The sequence below is a fragment of the Pleurodeles waltl genome, chromosome 7 (assembly GCF_031143425.1).
Source record: "Pleurodeles waltl isolate 20211129_DDA chromosome 7, aPleWal1.hap1.20221129, whole genome shotgun sequence".
Classification (NCBI taxonomy): Eukaryota; Metazoa; Chordata; class Amphibia; order Caudata; family Salamandridae; genus Pleurodeles; species Pleurodeles waltl.
In genome coordinates, this window is record NC_090446.1 from 12595515 (window position 1) to 12612210 (window position 16696).

At 59.1% G+C, this 16696-nt stretch overlaps 1 protein-coding gene across 3 annotated transcripts in view; it reads right to left on the reverse strand.

Annotated features, from left to right (window-relative positions):
- Window positions 1-2355: 2355 nt before the first annotated feature.
- Window positions 2356-16696, reverse strand: part of LOC138247121 (basic salivary proline-rich protein 4-like) — a 41817-nt gene continuing 27476 nt past the window's right edge. For 2 of the 3 annotated variants that reach the window (XM_069201863.1, XM_069201865.1), the window contains exons 3-4: window positions 5709-5941; window positions 2356-2473 (exon numbers count right to left, since the gene is read on the reverse strand). In XM_069201863.1, coding sequence (XP_069057964.1) covers window positions 5739-5941 — 203 coding nt within the window. In that variant the 3' untranslated portion in view covers window positions 2356-2473; window positions 5709-5738. The remainder of the gene's footprint in view (window positions 2474-5708; window positions 5942-16696) is intronic. The other variant, XM_069201864.1, reaches the window with a different exon arrangement.

A 16696-nucleotide genomic window follows, 5' to 3' on the forward strand; every position in this document is an offset into this window, starting at 1 on the left:
TTCACTCACACACCCGCAGCAGGTGATACGCAGGCAGCAGCAGCGAGCCTTCACTCACACACCCGCAGCAGGTGATATGCAGGCAGCAGCAGCGCAGCCTTCCCTCACACCTGCAGCAGGTGCTGCGCAGGCAGCAGCAGCGAGCCTTCACTCACACCCGCAGCAGGTGATACGCAGGGAGCAGCAGCGTGGCCTTCACTCACACCTGCAGCAGGTGATACACAGGCAGCAGCAGCGCAGCCTTCACTCACACACCCGCAGCAGGTGCTACGCAGGCAGCAGCAGCGAGCCTTCACTCACACCTGCAGCAGGTGATACGCAGGCAGCAGCAGCGCAGCCTCTACTCGCACCTGCAGCAGGTGATACGCAGGCAGCAGCAGCGCAGCCTCCACTCGCACACCCGCAGCAGGTGATACGCAGGGAGCAGCAGCGCAGCCTCCACTCACACACCCGCAGCAGGTGATACGCAGGCAGCAGCAGCGCAGCCTTCACTCACACCCGCAGCAGGTGCTACGCAGGGAGCAGCAGCGCAACCTCCACTCGCACACCCGCAGCAGGTGATACGCAGGCAGCAGCAGCGAGCCTTCACTCACACCTGCAGCAGGTGATACGACTATCCGTTGTCTGCATACTGGCTGAAATTTAGTAACGTCACTTCTTAATCCTTGAACTTCTACGGTATTTGCGGAGACTGCGTTATTTACAGACGTAATTGAGGATTTTATATCTGGCAGTTCTTTCAGTATTGTGTCCATAGCTGAGGAAGGTTGTTTGGTGGATTCAGCCATTTTACACTTGAAGTCAGTGGTACCAGGTTTAGATGAGAGCGCTGCAGTCTGTGATAATTGTCTTACCGCTTTAGGTTCTGACATGAGAAATATCCTTTCTTCTTTCTCCAAGCCTCATCCAGCATCAGGTGATTTTTTCATATGTCTACAGACACTGCTGCCATTTTCAGCAATATGCACCACTTTGTTTTTTCATTTTTCTGTTCTCTCTTTGATTTCCAAAGGTTCCCAATAAACATGCAGACTTGAGAGAACGCTCAGTTAGGGAGTTCAATTTGTTTTCAATGTTCAAAATATTTTTCTACATAGTTCGGACTAATCGTGAGAAAAAAGGAGGAGAAAAAATGAGTCCCCAAATCTACCTTTTCCTGTTTATACTGACTGAAAAACAATGACAGTTGCCCAAAAATCGTTTAAATAATGACAAGTGTAGTTAATTTAACTTAATTGCTCTGCAATATGATTTGGCTGCTAATTACTCGATTCCACAGAAAAATATCCAGACTTCAAAATTAGATAAAAGCCATCTAATTCATTGGAAAATGTGGAGATATGTTTCCAATATTTGTTTTGCTTTCAGTATACATCTGTGATCAGTAAAAGATAAAGAAAGGGAAAAAAAGGAGCAGTTCGCCTTCCTTTAAAAAGGACGGTTCCTCTTTGCCCGCGCGTCGCCATTTTAAGCTTTTCAGATTGACATTTCCTTAAGCTTTAACTTCAGTCGCAGAGTGATTTACCTTCAATCAGTAAATCCTACGATGACTGCTTCTGAGGTCTCTATCTTCTTTTATTCATAGCTTGGAGTTCAGGGAAGGTGTTTTCTGGCACCTTTACCTGTCTCCGTTGCTTGGCTCTAGAAAGGAGACGCCATCTTTCTTGGTGCCTGGCTCCGCCCCCAGGTCTAAAGCCGTGTGAATGAATAATCCTCCATGCCCACATATAGCCACTGATATATTATGAGTAGATTAGGTCAGACATATGAGTGTTGCCCTACCATGCCCTATGTTTTATAATGAATGATTGAATGGATGGATGTTCAGTGTGTTGACAGATATTTTAATCTGTGCTTTGGGGGGACTGTCAGATGTATGGCTGGGTGAATAAATGCCTTGTTTGGTGGACACGAAGGTGAGCAGCCTTATGGATGGCAAACTGATTCATGATTGGATGACTAGGTGCTGACTAGTCGAATCCAGAAGCACAAAATGGGTGAAATATATCATGGTGAATTTCATTGTTGGATAGATGGGAGGCTTCTTCTATGTCTGATCAATCTGTGACTGATTATGTGGGTTTATCAGTGTTTTCATGGATAAATGATTTGATGCATTTAGGGGTGGACAGACAGATTGATGAATCAACAAATCGGTTGAGGAAAGGCTGACTTGGTATGTTATTTCATACATGGATCAATGCATGAGGAGATGAACTTTACGCAGTCAGAGAGGGAGGGCTACAGCCCAAACCAAACTGCTGCATCGACCACATCCTTTCTGAAGGTAGCGCTCTTCCCCTTCTATATGATGAGAAGTTACAAAACATAAGAAATACTCAGGAACAAGTGACATCTTTAATACAAGATCCAGACGCAGTTTATTAATCACAGTGTAAGTTTCATCAAAACAATCTACTGTTCCACTACTCAGAAAAGGAGGTTGGGATCAGTCAAGGAGAGACCTTAGGACCTGGAAAAGAGAACATAGAATGAAAAAAAGACAAAAGGCACCTCAAAATTCAAGAAAAAACAGACAGCACAGAACTCTACATGAAAGTCTCCCCAGCTCGCAACATTCAGTGACTCAGGCCGTCCATCCACCACATTCAGTCTTGGATGCCCAGTGTCTACCTCAAACTCAACCTCATCTCTAAAAAGTTCAGTTACTCGCCAACAACAAGGGAAGTACCTGGTCCAACCCGGGCTTACGAGCCTGACCTTAGATGACTTCACAACTATCTAACAACCAAGGCCAAGTCACTCAGATTCACACCTCATCTCTCCAAACTTCTGTCACTCGCCAACAACAAGGGAAGCACCCGGTCCAACCCGGGCTTACGAGCCTGACCTTAGATGACTTCACAACTATCTAACAACCAAGGCCAAGTCACTCAGATTCACACCTCATCTCTCCAAACTTCTGTCACTCGCCAACAACAAGGGAAGTGCCTGGTCCAACCCGGGCTTACGAGCCTGACCTTAGATGACTACACAACTATCAAACAACCAAGGCCAAGTCATTCAGATTCATAGTCACTACTGGCCTCTCACCAAAGGAGCAGGGACATCTTAAGGATCTTGGGGGCAAAACACATTTTTGGGGGCTCTGATCACAGTAGCTTTCAGTTTATAATCCAGTGTCAGCGTATTCATGCCCTCTTTGACCAGGTCACTAGCAGTGTCCAGGCACACGGGTCCCATTTCTAAACGTGCTTACATCAAATATTCAGGGATATTGAGGTGTGTTTTCAACATTGTAACAAGGCAGCTGCTCACTAATATTCCTGAAAATAATCTCTGTGGCACCCCTCCCCTCCATTTCTCATATGTGAGGTTTTAATCTAGAATAATGTTTTATAAATTTAGCATGAAACGTAAACACAGCATTTCTATGCAACATGTCCGTAATGGACTGTCACACATCACCCACATTACAAATAAATAAAATTTCAAACAATCCGCTCAATAATCATTCAAGGTCATCAGGGCAGGACTCTTCCAGGACAGAGCAGGCTCTACCACGGGGACCCTGAGAGGCTGAGGCCCTGGCCAGATCCCAATTTGCCTTAAAACGTCTCTTTATAGAAGAACATCACCACCAAGGCTAAGATGGCCTGGAGATAGCTCTCCGGCCTGAGAAAAATCAAACCATTCCTCTGAAATTGGGTGGAAATGTTCTTCCTGCAACGGCCCCTACTTTTTTTGTCCATCCGAAGAAGTATTATGTTGATGGAGCCAACAGGAGATCCATCAATGGAATATTTAAGCTCCGCCCAAATCTAAATGAGGGGGGAGGATGAAGGATTTGGTGGGTAGATTCAAGGTGTACCTTGTCTGTGAACCTCTAAATTATGGTCTTAATTCTCCACCACAAAACAATTACATTTTTTAAATAACATTATCATTACTGTCTGATCTTAACTCCAGGTTATAGGACACATTGTAAACAAGCATTTGCAATGCAAGGGGTCTCACATTTGCTCGAGTTCGACCTATTAGCGGTGTAAATTCTTAACTTGACTTTTCTTGCCACATAAATTGAAAATGAAAGGTTAAACAGTTGACAGAAGCAAGCTGGTTCAAAGCACCACCACGGCATGGCTCCCTGAGTAAATGTCTAGGAAGGATTGTGGAAAGCGGAGGAGGGGCCATCACACGCTGTAACATAAGAAAGCGTGACATAGTGTGATGGCCAACAGAAATGTTCAGGAATGTTCACTTAGTTAATATGCCAGGGGAAGGAACTCAGCACACAAAGGAGGGACATTTCACAAAATGTAGCAATAAAAATGAAGTATTTAAGACAAGCACAACAGAGAATGAATAGCAAGAGTCAGCGTGGTGAAAACCCCTCAGAGAGATTACAACAGGCTCTAGAGCGCTTACACGCTCGACCATAAAAAGGTGCACAGAACCTTCTCAACTCTCGAAAAAAGCCTGATTTATGGAAACAAAGTCTATGCACATTTATGCTGCATATAGAGCTTAACCGTCAGAAATAACAAAAGCTAAGCCCAGGAGTTTAGACACGTATGGTTTTATGTAGCATAAAAATGGCCCTAGGACATCAGAAGCAGTCAGTTGAGTCTGGTGGCTAGGAAAAGTAGCGGGCGAATAAAACAATAAAAAAATGTAATATCGTTTTTAAAAACGTACGTGAACCTCGCCGCCACCGCACCACCGCTCACGGCGCACTCCAGTCTGCAAGCCTGCCATGCAGCCAACCATGACACTGCTCAAAGAAGCGTTATGATTGGCTGGAGCGCCCTCGCTGGGCGCTCCAATGCAGACTGCGAGCCTCGGCTTGCTCTCTCCAACCTGGCAACAAAGTGCTCTATGCACGCCCCTCAAGTGCTCGTCACCCCAACGCCCTGCGCCTTGTCATGAAAACGATAATAAACACCATTTATTATTGTTTTCTTGAAAAGGTTTTGCAGCTGCCGCTGTTGGCGGGGACCAATGCTCTTCCGACCTGATGGAGGCGCCGTCCTGGTAATACATCTAAAAACTGTTTTATTGGTCACGAGCCATTTGATTTGCCAAATTAAAGGGGTTGTGAAGGACAAATGCTGTGGTGCAGGAGGCCTCTCCTTCGGGCTGTTATTGACAGTTAATGTATCTCAAGGAAGGCACTTGGACCATCTCTGTGTGCAGTAACTGCCCTACTTGTGTTGCTGAAGGCCCTTTAGGGGGCGCTCTCTGCATTGCACCCTCCCCGGTGGTGGCACATGCAGCAGGACATTCTGATGCTGAGCCTTTGACAGAGCATTGGTAGCGTTAATGCCCTCTCTGAGAAAGGGACTGATCCGAGCTAACAATGCTTGTTGGACGTGGCAAGGTCGCAAAAATGGTAAGTGGATTGTGTAAGAAAATACAAGGCGGACCCACAAACACAGACACGCCACACATACGTGTGTGCATGTGTGCTGACAAGGACACTCACACATACACCCACACAAAGGCCCACACATACACAGGTACAGACACGAGCACACACATAGCTGCGTACACAAATACACCCACACACACATACACATAAGTGCACACATACACACACAAATACAGGTACACACATGCCCATACACACAGACGCACACACGCACTCACACACAGACACACACACCCACACAGGAACACACACACTCACACTCAGACATACACACCCACACAGGTACATACACACCCTCAAGATGAATTATCTTTACCCGTGTTATTTTGTGTCTCCTCACCATGATCTAATGTTGTGGGCTGGGTCCTCCCGGCCTCTGCGGGGGAGCCCCCCGGGGACCGCCGAAGAACTTTGGGGGAATGAACTGTGGCTCTGGGCCCTTCCCTGGTCTCCCCCCCGCATCTCTCTCGTCGTGATCCATTCCAGGCCCCCTGTTGTTCGGTGGTACGTCCATGGGTCGCTTGTGGCCACCGTCCTCTCTCAGAGGCCCTGCGTCAAGAAAAAGCATCAAAAGTAACCAAACAGTTTCACGGGTCACCTTTTTTAAGTTTTTACAAAAATAAGCTGAAATGCATTTTAGAAAAAACAAATGCCTGTGGGAACAAACTGACAGGTTTGAGTGTTTCTTTCCAGCAGTTCACACTGGAGACAGCAGCATGAACTGTATGGAGGGCAACAGACTGACCAGTGTGTCATGGGCCCAGTGCTTAATTTGTAAATAAAAAGTTGCCGGTGCCCAAAGCCCTCCTCTTAAACACGCGGCTGCTGCAATTAAATGTGTGAACACAGAATACTGAGGCAGCAGGATCTTAAACCCATCCCAGGCCTCTTTAATCCCTATAAAGCCACTCCCTGCCCCTTCACCTCACTCTAGCAGCTTTCTGCTTTTTCCCTTCGTGACACTTTTTCGTTTTTGCCTTCCTCCGCCTGTCCCATATGTGTCTTTTGCTCGCAGCAAATGTTTGCGGCAGAAGAATAAGCCCCGGTCCTCAACAATAAGTCCTGGTGCTCAGCACCGGGAACAACCAACACAAATTAAGCACTGCATGGGCCCCAGTGTAAGGCATGAAATGGGGCCCCTGGCTGCTGCTTGAATCGTAAAATAAAGCAATAATCAGGGTTTGTGGGCTCATCAGACATTTGGGACTCGGTGCCACTGCACCTGCTGCACCAATGGAAGTTACGCCCCTGGAGGTCAGCCCAGCTCTATTTACAGGTGCAGGAGGCTGGGGCTAGAATGAGACCCCCCTTTGTACAGTGTTATGCCCCCTGTATCCTACCCTCCTCTGCATTACCTTCCCCATGTAACCTGCACCGCTCTTCCTGAAGTGATTTAAATGGACATCATCTCTCATGAGGCAGCACCGTGCCTAGAAGCCCCTGTTAGCTTAAAGCACTGCCCCCTCTTAAGCATGCACTGACCCCACCCACACCCAGAGGCACCCACCGACTCACTGCCTTCCCTCCCTGCATTGCCACCACCCACACCCTGATGCCCCCACCTGCTCGCTGTGCTCTCTCCCTGCACTTCCCCACCCACACCCTGAGAGGCACCCACATGCACTCTGTGCTCTCCCTGCACTGCCCCCACCCTCACCTTAAGAGGCCCCACCTGCTCTCTGTGCTCTCTCCCTGCACTGCCCCCACCCCCACCCTGAGAGGCCCCCACCTGCTCTCTCTGCCCTCCCTGCACTGCCCCCACCCACACCCTGAGGCCGCCACCTGCTCTCTGTGCTCTCTCCCTGCACTGCCCCCACCCACACCCTGAGAGGCCCCCAACTGCTCTCTGTGCTCTCCCTGCACTGCCCCCACCCACACCCTGAGAGGCCCCCACCTGCTCTCTGTGCTCTCCCTGCACTACCCCCACCCACACCCTGAGAGGCCCCCACCTGCTCTCTGTGCTCTCCCTGCACTACCCCCACCCACACCCTGAGAGGCCCCCACCTGCTCTCTGTGCTCTCCCTGCACTGCCCCCACCCACACCCTGAGAGGCCCCCACCTGCTCTCTGTGCTCTCTCCCTGCACTACCCCCACCCACACCCTGAGAGGCCCCCACCTGCTCTCTGTGCTCTCTCCCTGAACTGACCCCACCCACACCCTTAGAGGCCCCCACATGCTCTCTGTGCTCTCCCTGCACTGCCCTCACCCACAGCCTGAGGCCCCCACCTGCTCGCTGTGCTCTCCATGCACTGCCCCCACCCACACCCTGAGAAGCCCCCACCTGCACTCTGTGCTCTCACTGCACTGCCCCCACCCTCACCTTAAGAGGCCCCACCTGCTCTCTGTGCTCTCTCCCTGCACTGCCCCCACCCCCACCCTGAGAGGCCCCCACCTGCTCTCTCTGCCCTCCCTGCACTGCCCCCACCCACACCCTGAGGCCGCCACCTGCTCTCTGTGCTCTCTCCCTGCACTGCCCCCACCCACACCCTGAGAGGCCCCCAACTGCTCTCTGTGCTCTCCCTGCACTGCCCCCACCCACACCCTGAGAGGCCCCCACCTGCTCTCTGTGCTCTCCCTGCACTACCCCCACCCACACCCTGAGAGGCCCCCACCTGCTCTCTGTGCTCTCCCTGCACTACCCCCACCCACACCCTGAGAGGCCCCCACCTGCTCTCTGTGCTCTCCCTGCACTGCCCCCACCCACACCCTGAGAGGCCCCCACCTGCTCTCTGTGCTCTCTCCCTGCACTACCCCCACCCACACCCTGAGAGGCCCCCACCTGCTCTCTGTGCTCTCTCCCTGAACTGACCCCACCCACACCCTTAGAGGCCCCCACATGCTCTCTGTGCTCTCCCTGCACTGCCCTCACCCACAGCCTGAGGCCCCCACCTGCTCGCTGTGCTCTCCATGCACTGCCCCCACCCACACCCTGAGAAGCCCCCACCTGCACTCTGTGCTCTCACTGCACTGCCCCCACCCACACCCTGAGAAGCCCCCACCTGCTCTCTGTGCTCTCCCTGCACTGCCCCCCCACACCCTGAGAGGCCCCCAGCTGCTCTCTGTGCTCTCCCTGCACTGCCCCCACCCACACCCTGAGGCCCCCACCTGCACTCTGTGCTCTCTCCCTGCACTGCCCCCACCCACACCCTGAGAGGCCCCCACCTGCACTCTGTGCTCTCCCTGCACTGCCCCCACCCAGACCGTGAGAGGCCCCCACCTGCACTCTGTGCTCTCCCTGCACTGCCCCCCCAAACCCTGAGAGGTCCCCACCTGCTCTCGGTGCTCTCTTTCTGCCCTGCCCCCACCCACACCCTGAGGCCCCCACCTGCTGTCTGTGCTCTCCCTGCACTGCCCCCACTCACACCCTAAGAGGCCCCACCTGCTCTCTGTGCTCTCCCCCTGTACTGCCCCTACCCACACCCTGAGGCCCCCACATGCACACTGCGCTCTCTCCCTGCACTGCCCCCCCATACCCTGAGAGGCCACCACCTGCTCTCTGTATTCTCCCTGCACTGCCCCCACCCACACCCTAAGAGGCCCCACCTGCTCTCTGTGCTCTCCCTGCACTGCCCCCACCCAGACCCTGAGAGGTCCCCACCTGCACTCTGTGCTCTCCCTGCTCTGCCCCCACCCACACCCTGAGGCCCCCACCTGCACTCTGTGCTCTCTCCCTGCACTGCCCCTACCCACACCCTGAGAGTCCCCCACCTGCACTCTGTGCTCTCCCTGCACTGCCCCCACCCACACCCTGAGGGGCCCCCACCAGCACTCTGTGCTCTCCCTGCACTACCCCCACACCCTGAGAGGTCCCCACCTGCTCTCTGTGCTCTCTCCCTGCACTGCCCCCACCCACACCGTGGGGACCCCACCTGTTCTCTGTGCTCTCCCTGCACTGCCCACACCCACACCCTAAGAGGACCCATCTGCTCTCTGTGCTCTCCCGCACTGCCCCCCCACACCTTGAGAGGCCCCCACCTGTTTTTTGTGCTCTCTCCCTGCACTGACCCCACCCACACCCTGAGGACCCACCTGCTCTCTGTGCTCCCTCCCTGCACTGCCCTACCCACACTCTGAGAGGCCCCCACCTGCTCTCTGTGCTCTCCCTGCACTGCCCCCACCCACACCCTGAGGGGCCCCCACCTGCACTCTGTGCTCTCCCTGCAATGCCCCCCACACCCTGAGAGGTCCCCACCTGCTCTCTGTGCTCTCTCCCTGCACTGCCACCACCCACACCTTGAGAGGCCCCCACCTGCTCTCTGTGCTCTCCCTGCACTGCCCCCCCCACACCTTGAGAGGCCCCCACCTGCTCTCTGTGCTCTCTCCCTGCACTGCCCACACCCTGAGACCCTCACCTGCTCTCTGTGCTCTCCCTGCACTGCCCCGACCCACACCTGAGGCCCCCACCTGCTCTCTGTGCTCTCTCCCTGCACTGCCCCCACCCACACCCTGAGACCCCCACCTGCTCTCTGTGCTCAATCCCTGCACTGCCTCGACCCACACCCTGAGGCCCCCACCTGCACTCTGTACTCTCCCTGCACTGCCCCCACCCACACCCTAAGAGGCCCCACCTGCTCTCTGTGCTCTCCCTGCACTGCCCCCACCCGCACCCTGAGAGGCCCCCACCTGCTCTCTGTGCTCTCCCTGCACTGCCCCCACCCACGCCCTGAGAGGCCCGCACCTGCTCTATGTGCTTTCTCCCTGCACTGTCCCCCCCCACACCCTGATGCCCCACCTGCTCTCTGTGCTCTCGCTGCACTGCCCCCAACCCACACCCTGAAAGGCCCCCACCTGCACTCTGTGCTCTCCCTGCACTGTCCCCACCCACGCCCTGAGAGGCCCCCAGCTGCTCTTTGTGCTCTCCCTGCACTGCCCCCACCCACACCCTAAGAGGCCCCACCTGCTCTCTGTGCTCTCCCTGCACTGCCCCCACCCACACCCTGAGAGGCCCCCACCTGCTCTCTGTGCTCTCCCTGCTCTGCCCCCACCCACACCCTGAAGCCCCCACCTGCACGTTGTGCTCTCTCCCTGCACTGCCCCCACCCACACCCTGAGAGGCCCCCACCTGCACTCTGTGCTCTCCCTGCACTGCCCCCACCCACACCCTGAGAGGCCCCCACCTGCACTCTGTGCTCTCCCTGCACTGCCCCCCCCACACCTTGAGAGGTCCCCACCTGTTCTCTGTGCTCTCTCCCTGCACTGCCCCCACCCTGAGAGGCCCCACCTGCTCTCTGTGCTCTCTCCCTGCACTGCCCCCACCCACATCCTGAGAGGCCCCACCTGCTCTCTGTGCTCTCTCCCTGCACTGCCCCCACCCACACCGTAAGGACCCCACCTGCTCTCTCTGCTCTCCCTGCACTGCCCCCACCCACACCCTAAGAGGCCCCCACCTGCTCTCTGTGCTCTCTCCCTGCACTGCCCCCACCCACACCGTAAGGACCCCACCTGCTCTCTGTGCTCTCCCTGCACTGCCCCCACCCACACCCTGAGAGGCTCCCACCTGCACTCTGTGCTCTCCCTGCACTGTCCCCACCCACACCCTGAGGCCCCCACCTGCCCTCGGTTCTCTCCCTGCACTGCCCCCACACCCTGAGAGGCCCCCAGCTGCTCTCTGTGCTCTCCCTGCACTGCCCCCACCCACACCCTGAGGCCCCCACCTGCACTCTGTGCTCTCCCTGCACTGCCCCCACCCACACCCTGAGAGGTCCCCACCTGCTCTCTGTGCTCTCCCTGCACAGCCCCGCCACACCCTGAGAGACCCCCACCTGCTCTCTGTGCTCTCCCTGCACTGCCCCCACCCACACACTGAGGCCCCCACCTGCTCTCTTTGCTCTCCCTGCACTGCCCCCACCCACACCCTGAGAGGCCCCCACCTGCACTCTGTGCTCTCCCTGCACTGCCCCCCCACCCTGAGAGGCCCCCACCTGCTCTCTGTGCTCTCCCTGCACTGCCCCCACCCACACCCTGAGGCCCCCACCTGCTCTCTGAGCTCTCTCCCTGCACTGCCCCCACCCACATCCTGAGGTCCCCACCTGCTCTCTGTGCTCTCTCCCTGCACTGCGCCCCCACACCCTCAGAGGCCCCCACCTGCTCTCTGTGCTCTCCCAGCACTGCCCACACCCTGAGGCCACCACCTGCTCTCTGTGCTCTCCCTGCACTGCCCCCACCCACACCCTGAGGCCCCCATCTGCTCTCTGTGCTCTCCCTGCACTGCCCCCCACACCCTTAGAGACCCCCACCTGCTCTCTAGGCTCTCCCTGCACTGCCCCCACCCATACCCTGTGGCCCTCTCCTGCTCTCTGTGCTCCCTCCCTGCACTGCCCCCACCCATACCCTGAGAGGCCCCCACCTGCTCTCTGTGCTCTCCCTGCTTTGCCCCCACCCACACCCTGAGAGGCCCCCACCTGCTCTCTGTGCTCTCCCTGCCCTGCCCACACCCACACCCTGAGAGCCCCCCACCTGCTCTCTGTGCTCTCCCTGGACTGCCCCCACCCACACCCTGAGAGGCCCCCACCTGCACACTGTGCTCTCCCTGCACTGCCCCCCCACACCCTGAGAGGTCCCCACCTGCTCGCTGTGCTCTCTCCCTGCACTGCGCCCACCCACACCCTGAGGCCCCCACCTGCTCTATGTGCTCTCCCTGCACTGCCCCCACCCACACCCTAGGAGGCCCCACCTGCTCTCTGTGCTCTCTCCCTGCACTGCCCCCACCCACACCCTGAGGCCCCCACATGCACTGTGCTCTCTCCCTGCACTGCCCCGCCACACACTGAGAGGCCCCCACCTGCTCTCTGTGCTCTACCTGCACTTCCCCCCCACACCCTGAGAGGCCCCACCTGCTCTCTGTGCTCTCCCTGCGCTGCCCCCCCACACCCTGACGCCCCCACCTGCTCTCTGTGCTATCCCTGCACTCCGCCCACCGACACCCTGAGAGGCCCCCACCTGCACTCTGTGCTCTCCCTGCACTGCCCCCCTACACTCTGAGAGGCCCCCACCTGCTCTCTGTGCTCTCCCTGCACTGCCCCCACCCACACCCTCAGGCCCCCACCTGCACTCTGTGCTCTCTCCCTGCACTGCCCCCACCCACACTCTGAGGCCCCCACCTGCTCTCTGTGCTCTCCCTGCACTGCCCCCACCCACACTCTGAGAGGCCACCACCTGCACTCTGTGCTCTCTCCCTGCACTGCCCCCACCCACACCCTGAGGCCCCCACCTGCTCTCTGTGCTCTCCCTGCACTGCCCCCACCCACACCCTGAGAGGCCCCCACCTGCCCTCAGTGCTCTCCCTGCACTGCCCCCACCCACACCCTGAGAGGCCCCCAGCTGCTCTCTGTGCTCTCCCTGCACTGCCCCCACCCACACCCTGAGGCCCCCACCTGCACTCTGTGCTCTCCCTGCACTGCCCCCACCCACACCCTCAGGCCCCCACCTGCACTCTGTGCTCTCTCCCTGCACTGCCCCCACCCACACTCTGAGGCCCCCACCTGCTCTCTGTGCTCTCCCTGCACTGCCCCCACCCATACCCTGAGGCCCCCACCTGCACTCTCTGCTCTCCCTGCACTGCCCCCACCCACACCCTGAGAGGTCCCCACCTGCTCTCTGTGCTCTCCCTGCACAGCCCCCACCCACACCCTGAGGCCCCCACCTGCTCTCTGTGCTCTCCCTCCACTGCCCCCACCCACACACTGAGGCCCTCACCTGCTCTCTTTGCTCTCCCTGCACTGCCCCCACCCACACCCTGAGATGCCCCCAACCTGTTCTCTGTGCTCTCCCCGCACTGCCCCCACCCACACCCTGAGGCCCCCACCTGCACTCTGTGCTCTCCCTGCACTGCCCTCCCACACCTTGAGAGGTCCCCACCTGCTCTCTGTGCTCTCTCCCTGCACTGCCCCCACCCACACCGTGAGGACCCCACCTGCTCTCTCTGCTCCCCCTTCACTGCCCCCACCCACACCCTAAGAGGCCCCACCTGCTCTCTGTGCTCTCCCTGCACTGCCCCCACCCACACCCTGAGAGGCTCCCACCTGCTCTCTGTGCTCTCCCTGCACTGCCCACCCACACCCTGAGAGGCCCCCACCTGCTCTCTTTGCTCTCCCTGCACTGCCCCCACCCACACCCTGAGAGGCCCCCAGCTGCTCTCTGTGCTCTCCCTGCACTGCCCCCACCCACACCCTGAGGCCCCCACCTGCACTCTGTGCTCTCCCTGCACTGCCCCCACCCACACCCTGAGAGGTCCCCACCTGCTCTCTGTGCTCTCCCTGCACTGCCCCCCACCCTGAGAGGCCCCCAGCTGCTCTCTGTGCTCTCCCTGCACTGCCGCCACCCACACACTGAGGCCCCCACCTGCTCTCTTTGCTCTCCCTGCACTGCCCCCACCCACACCCTGAGAGGCCCCAACCTGCTCTCTGTGCTCTCCCCGCACTGCGCCCACCCACACCCTGAGGCCCCCACCTGCACTCTATTCTCTCCCTGCACTGCCCCACCCACACCCTGAGGCCCCACCTGCTCTCTGTGTTCTCCCTGCCCTGCCCCCCACCCTGAGAGGCCCCCAGCTGCTCTCTGTGCTCTCCCTGCACTGCCCCCACCCACACCCTAAGGCCCCCACCTGCTCTCTGTGCTCTCTCCCTGCACTGCCCCCACCCACATCCTGAGGTCCCCACCTGCTCTCTGTGCTCTCTCCCTGCACTGCCTCCCCCACACCCTCAGAGGCCCCCACCTGCTCTCTGTGCTCTCCCAGCACTGCCTTCACCCACACCCTGAGGCCCCCATCTGCTCTCTGTGCTCTCCCTGCACTGCCCCCACCCACACCCTCAGGCCCCCACCTGCACTCTGTGCTCTCTCCCTGCACTGCCCCCACCCACACTCTGAGGCCCCCACCTGCTCTCTGTGCTCTCCCTGCACTGCCCCCACCCACACTCTGAGGCCCCCACCTGCACTCTGTGCTCTCTTCCTGCACCGCCCCCACCCACACCCTGAGGCCCCCACCTGCTCTCTGTGCTCTCCCTGCACTGCCCCCCCCACACCCTGAGAGGCCCCCACCTGCTCTCTGTGCTCTCCCTGCACTGCCCCCACACCCTGAGAGGCCCCCACCTGCACTCTGTGCTCTCTCCCTGCCCTGCCCACACCCTGAGGCCCCCACCTGCACTCTGTGCTCTCCCTGCACTGCCCCCACCCACACCCTGAGGCCCCCACCTGCTCACTGACCCCCCACACCCTGAGGCCCCCACCTGCTCTCTGTGCTCTCTCCCTGCACTGCCCCCACCCACACCCTGAGGCCCCCACCTGCTCTCTGTGCTCTCCCTGCACTGCCCCCCCACACCCTGAGAGGCCCCCACCTGCTCACTGACCCCCCACACCCTGAGGCCCCCACCTGCTCTCTGTGCTCTCTCCCTGCACTGCCCCCACCCACACCCTGAGGCCCCCACATGCACTGTGCTCTCTCCCTGCACTGCCCCGCCACACACTGAGAGGCCCCCACCTGCTCTCTGTGCTCTACCTGCACTGCCCCCCCACACCCTGAGAGGCCCCACCTGCTCTCTGTGCTCTCCCTGCGCTGCCCCCCCACACCCTGACGCCCCCACCTGCTCTCTGTGCTATCCCTGCACTCCGCCCACCGACACCCTGAGAGGCCCCCACCTGCACTCTGTGCTCTCCCTGCACTGCCCCCCTACACTCTGAGAGGCCCCCACCTGCTCTCTGTGCTCTCCCTGCACTGCCCCCACCCACACCCTGAGGCCCCCACCTGCACTCTGTGCTCTCTCCCTGCACTGCCCCCACCCACACTCTGAGGCCCCCACCTGCTCTCTGTGCTCTCCCTGCACTGCCCCCACCCACACTCTGAGAGGCCCCCACCTGCACTCTGTGCTCTCTCCCTGCACTGCCCCCACCCACACCCTGAGGCCCCCACCTGCTCTCTGTGCTCTCCCTGCACTGCCCCCACCCACACCCTGAGAGGCCCCCACCTGCCCTCGGTGCTCTCCCTGCACTGCCCCCACCCACACCCTGAGAGGCCCCCAGCTGCTCTCTGTGCTCTCCCTGCACTGCCCCCACCCACACCCTGAGGCCCCCACCTGCACTCTGTGCTCTCCCTGCACTGCCCCCACCCACACCCTGAGAGGTCCCCACCTGCTCTCTGTGCTCTCCCTGCACAGCCCCCACCCACACCCTGAGGCCCCCACCTGCTCTCTGTGCTCTCCCTCCACTGCCCCCACCCACACACTGAGGCCCACACCTGCTCTCTTTGCTCTCCCTGCACTGCCCCCACCCACACCCTGAGAGGCCCCCAACCTGTTCTCTGTGCTCTCCCCGCACTGCCCCCACCCACACCCTGAGGCCCCCACCTGCACTCTGTGCTCTCCCTGCACTGCCCCCCCACACCTTGAGAGGTCCCCACCTGCTCTCTGTGCTCTCTCCCTGCACTGCCCCCACCCACACCGTGAGGACCCCACCTGCTCTCTCTGCTCCCCCTTCACTGCCCCCACCCACACCCTAAGAGGCCCCACCTGCTCTCTGTGCTCTCCCTGCACTGCCCCCACCCACACCCTGAGAGGCTCCCACCTGCTCTCTGTGCTCTCCCTGCACTGCCCCCACCCACACCCTGAGAGGCCCCCACCTGCTCTCTTTGCTCTCCCTGCACTGCCCCCACCCACACCCTGAGAGGCCCCCAGCTGCTCTCTGTGCTCTCCCTGCACTGCCCCCACCCACACCCTGAGGCCCCCACCTGCACTCTGTGCTCTCCCTGCACTGCCCCCACCCACACCCTGAGAGGTCCCCACCTGCTCTCTGTGCTCTCCCTGCACTGCCCCCCACCCTGAGAGGACCCCAGCTGCTCTCTGTGCTCTCCCTGCACTGCCGCCACCCACACACTGAGGCCCCCACCTGCTCTCTTTGCTCTCCCTGCACTGCCCCCACCCACACCCTGAGAGGCCCCAACCTGCTGTCTGTGCTCTCCCCGCACTGCGCCCACCCACACCCTCAGGCCCCCACCTGCACTCTATTCTCTCCCTGCACTGCCCCACCCACACCCTGAGGCCCCACCTGCTCTCTGTGTTCTCTCTGCCCTGCCCCCCACCCTGAGAGGCCTCCAGCTGCTCTCTGTGCTCTCCCTGCACTGCCCCCACCCACGCCCTAAGGCCCCGACCTGCTCTCTGTGCTCTCTCCCTGCACTGCCCCCACCCACATCCTGAGGTCCCCACCTGCTCTCTGTGCTCTCTCCCTGCACTGCCCCCCCCCACACCCTCAGAGGCCCCCACCTGCTCTCTGTGCTCTCCCAGCACTGCCTTCACCCACACCCTGAGGCCCCCATCT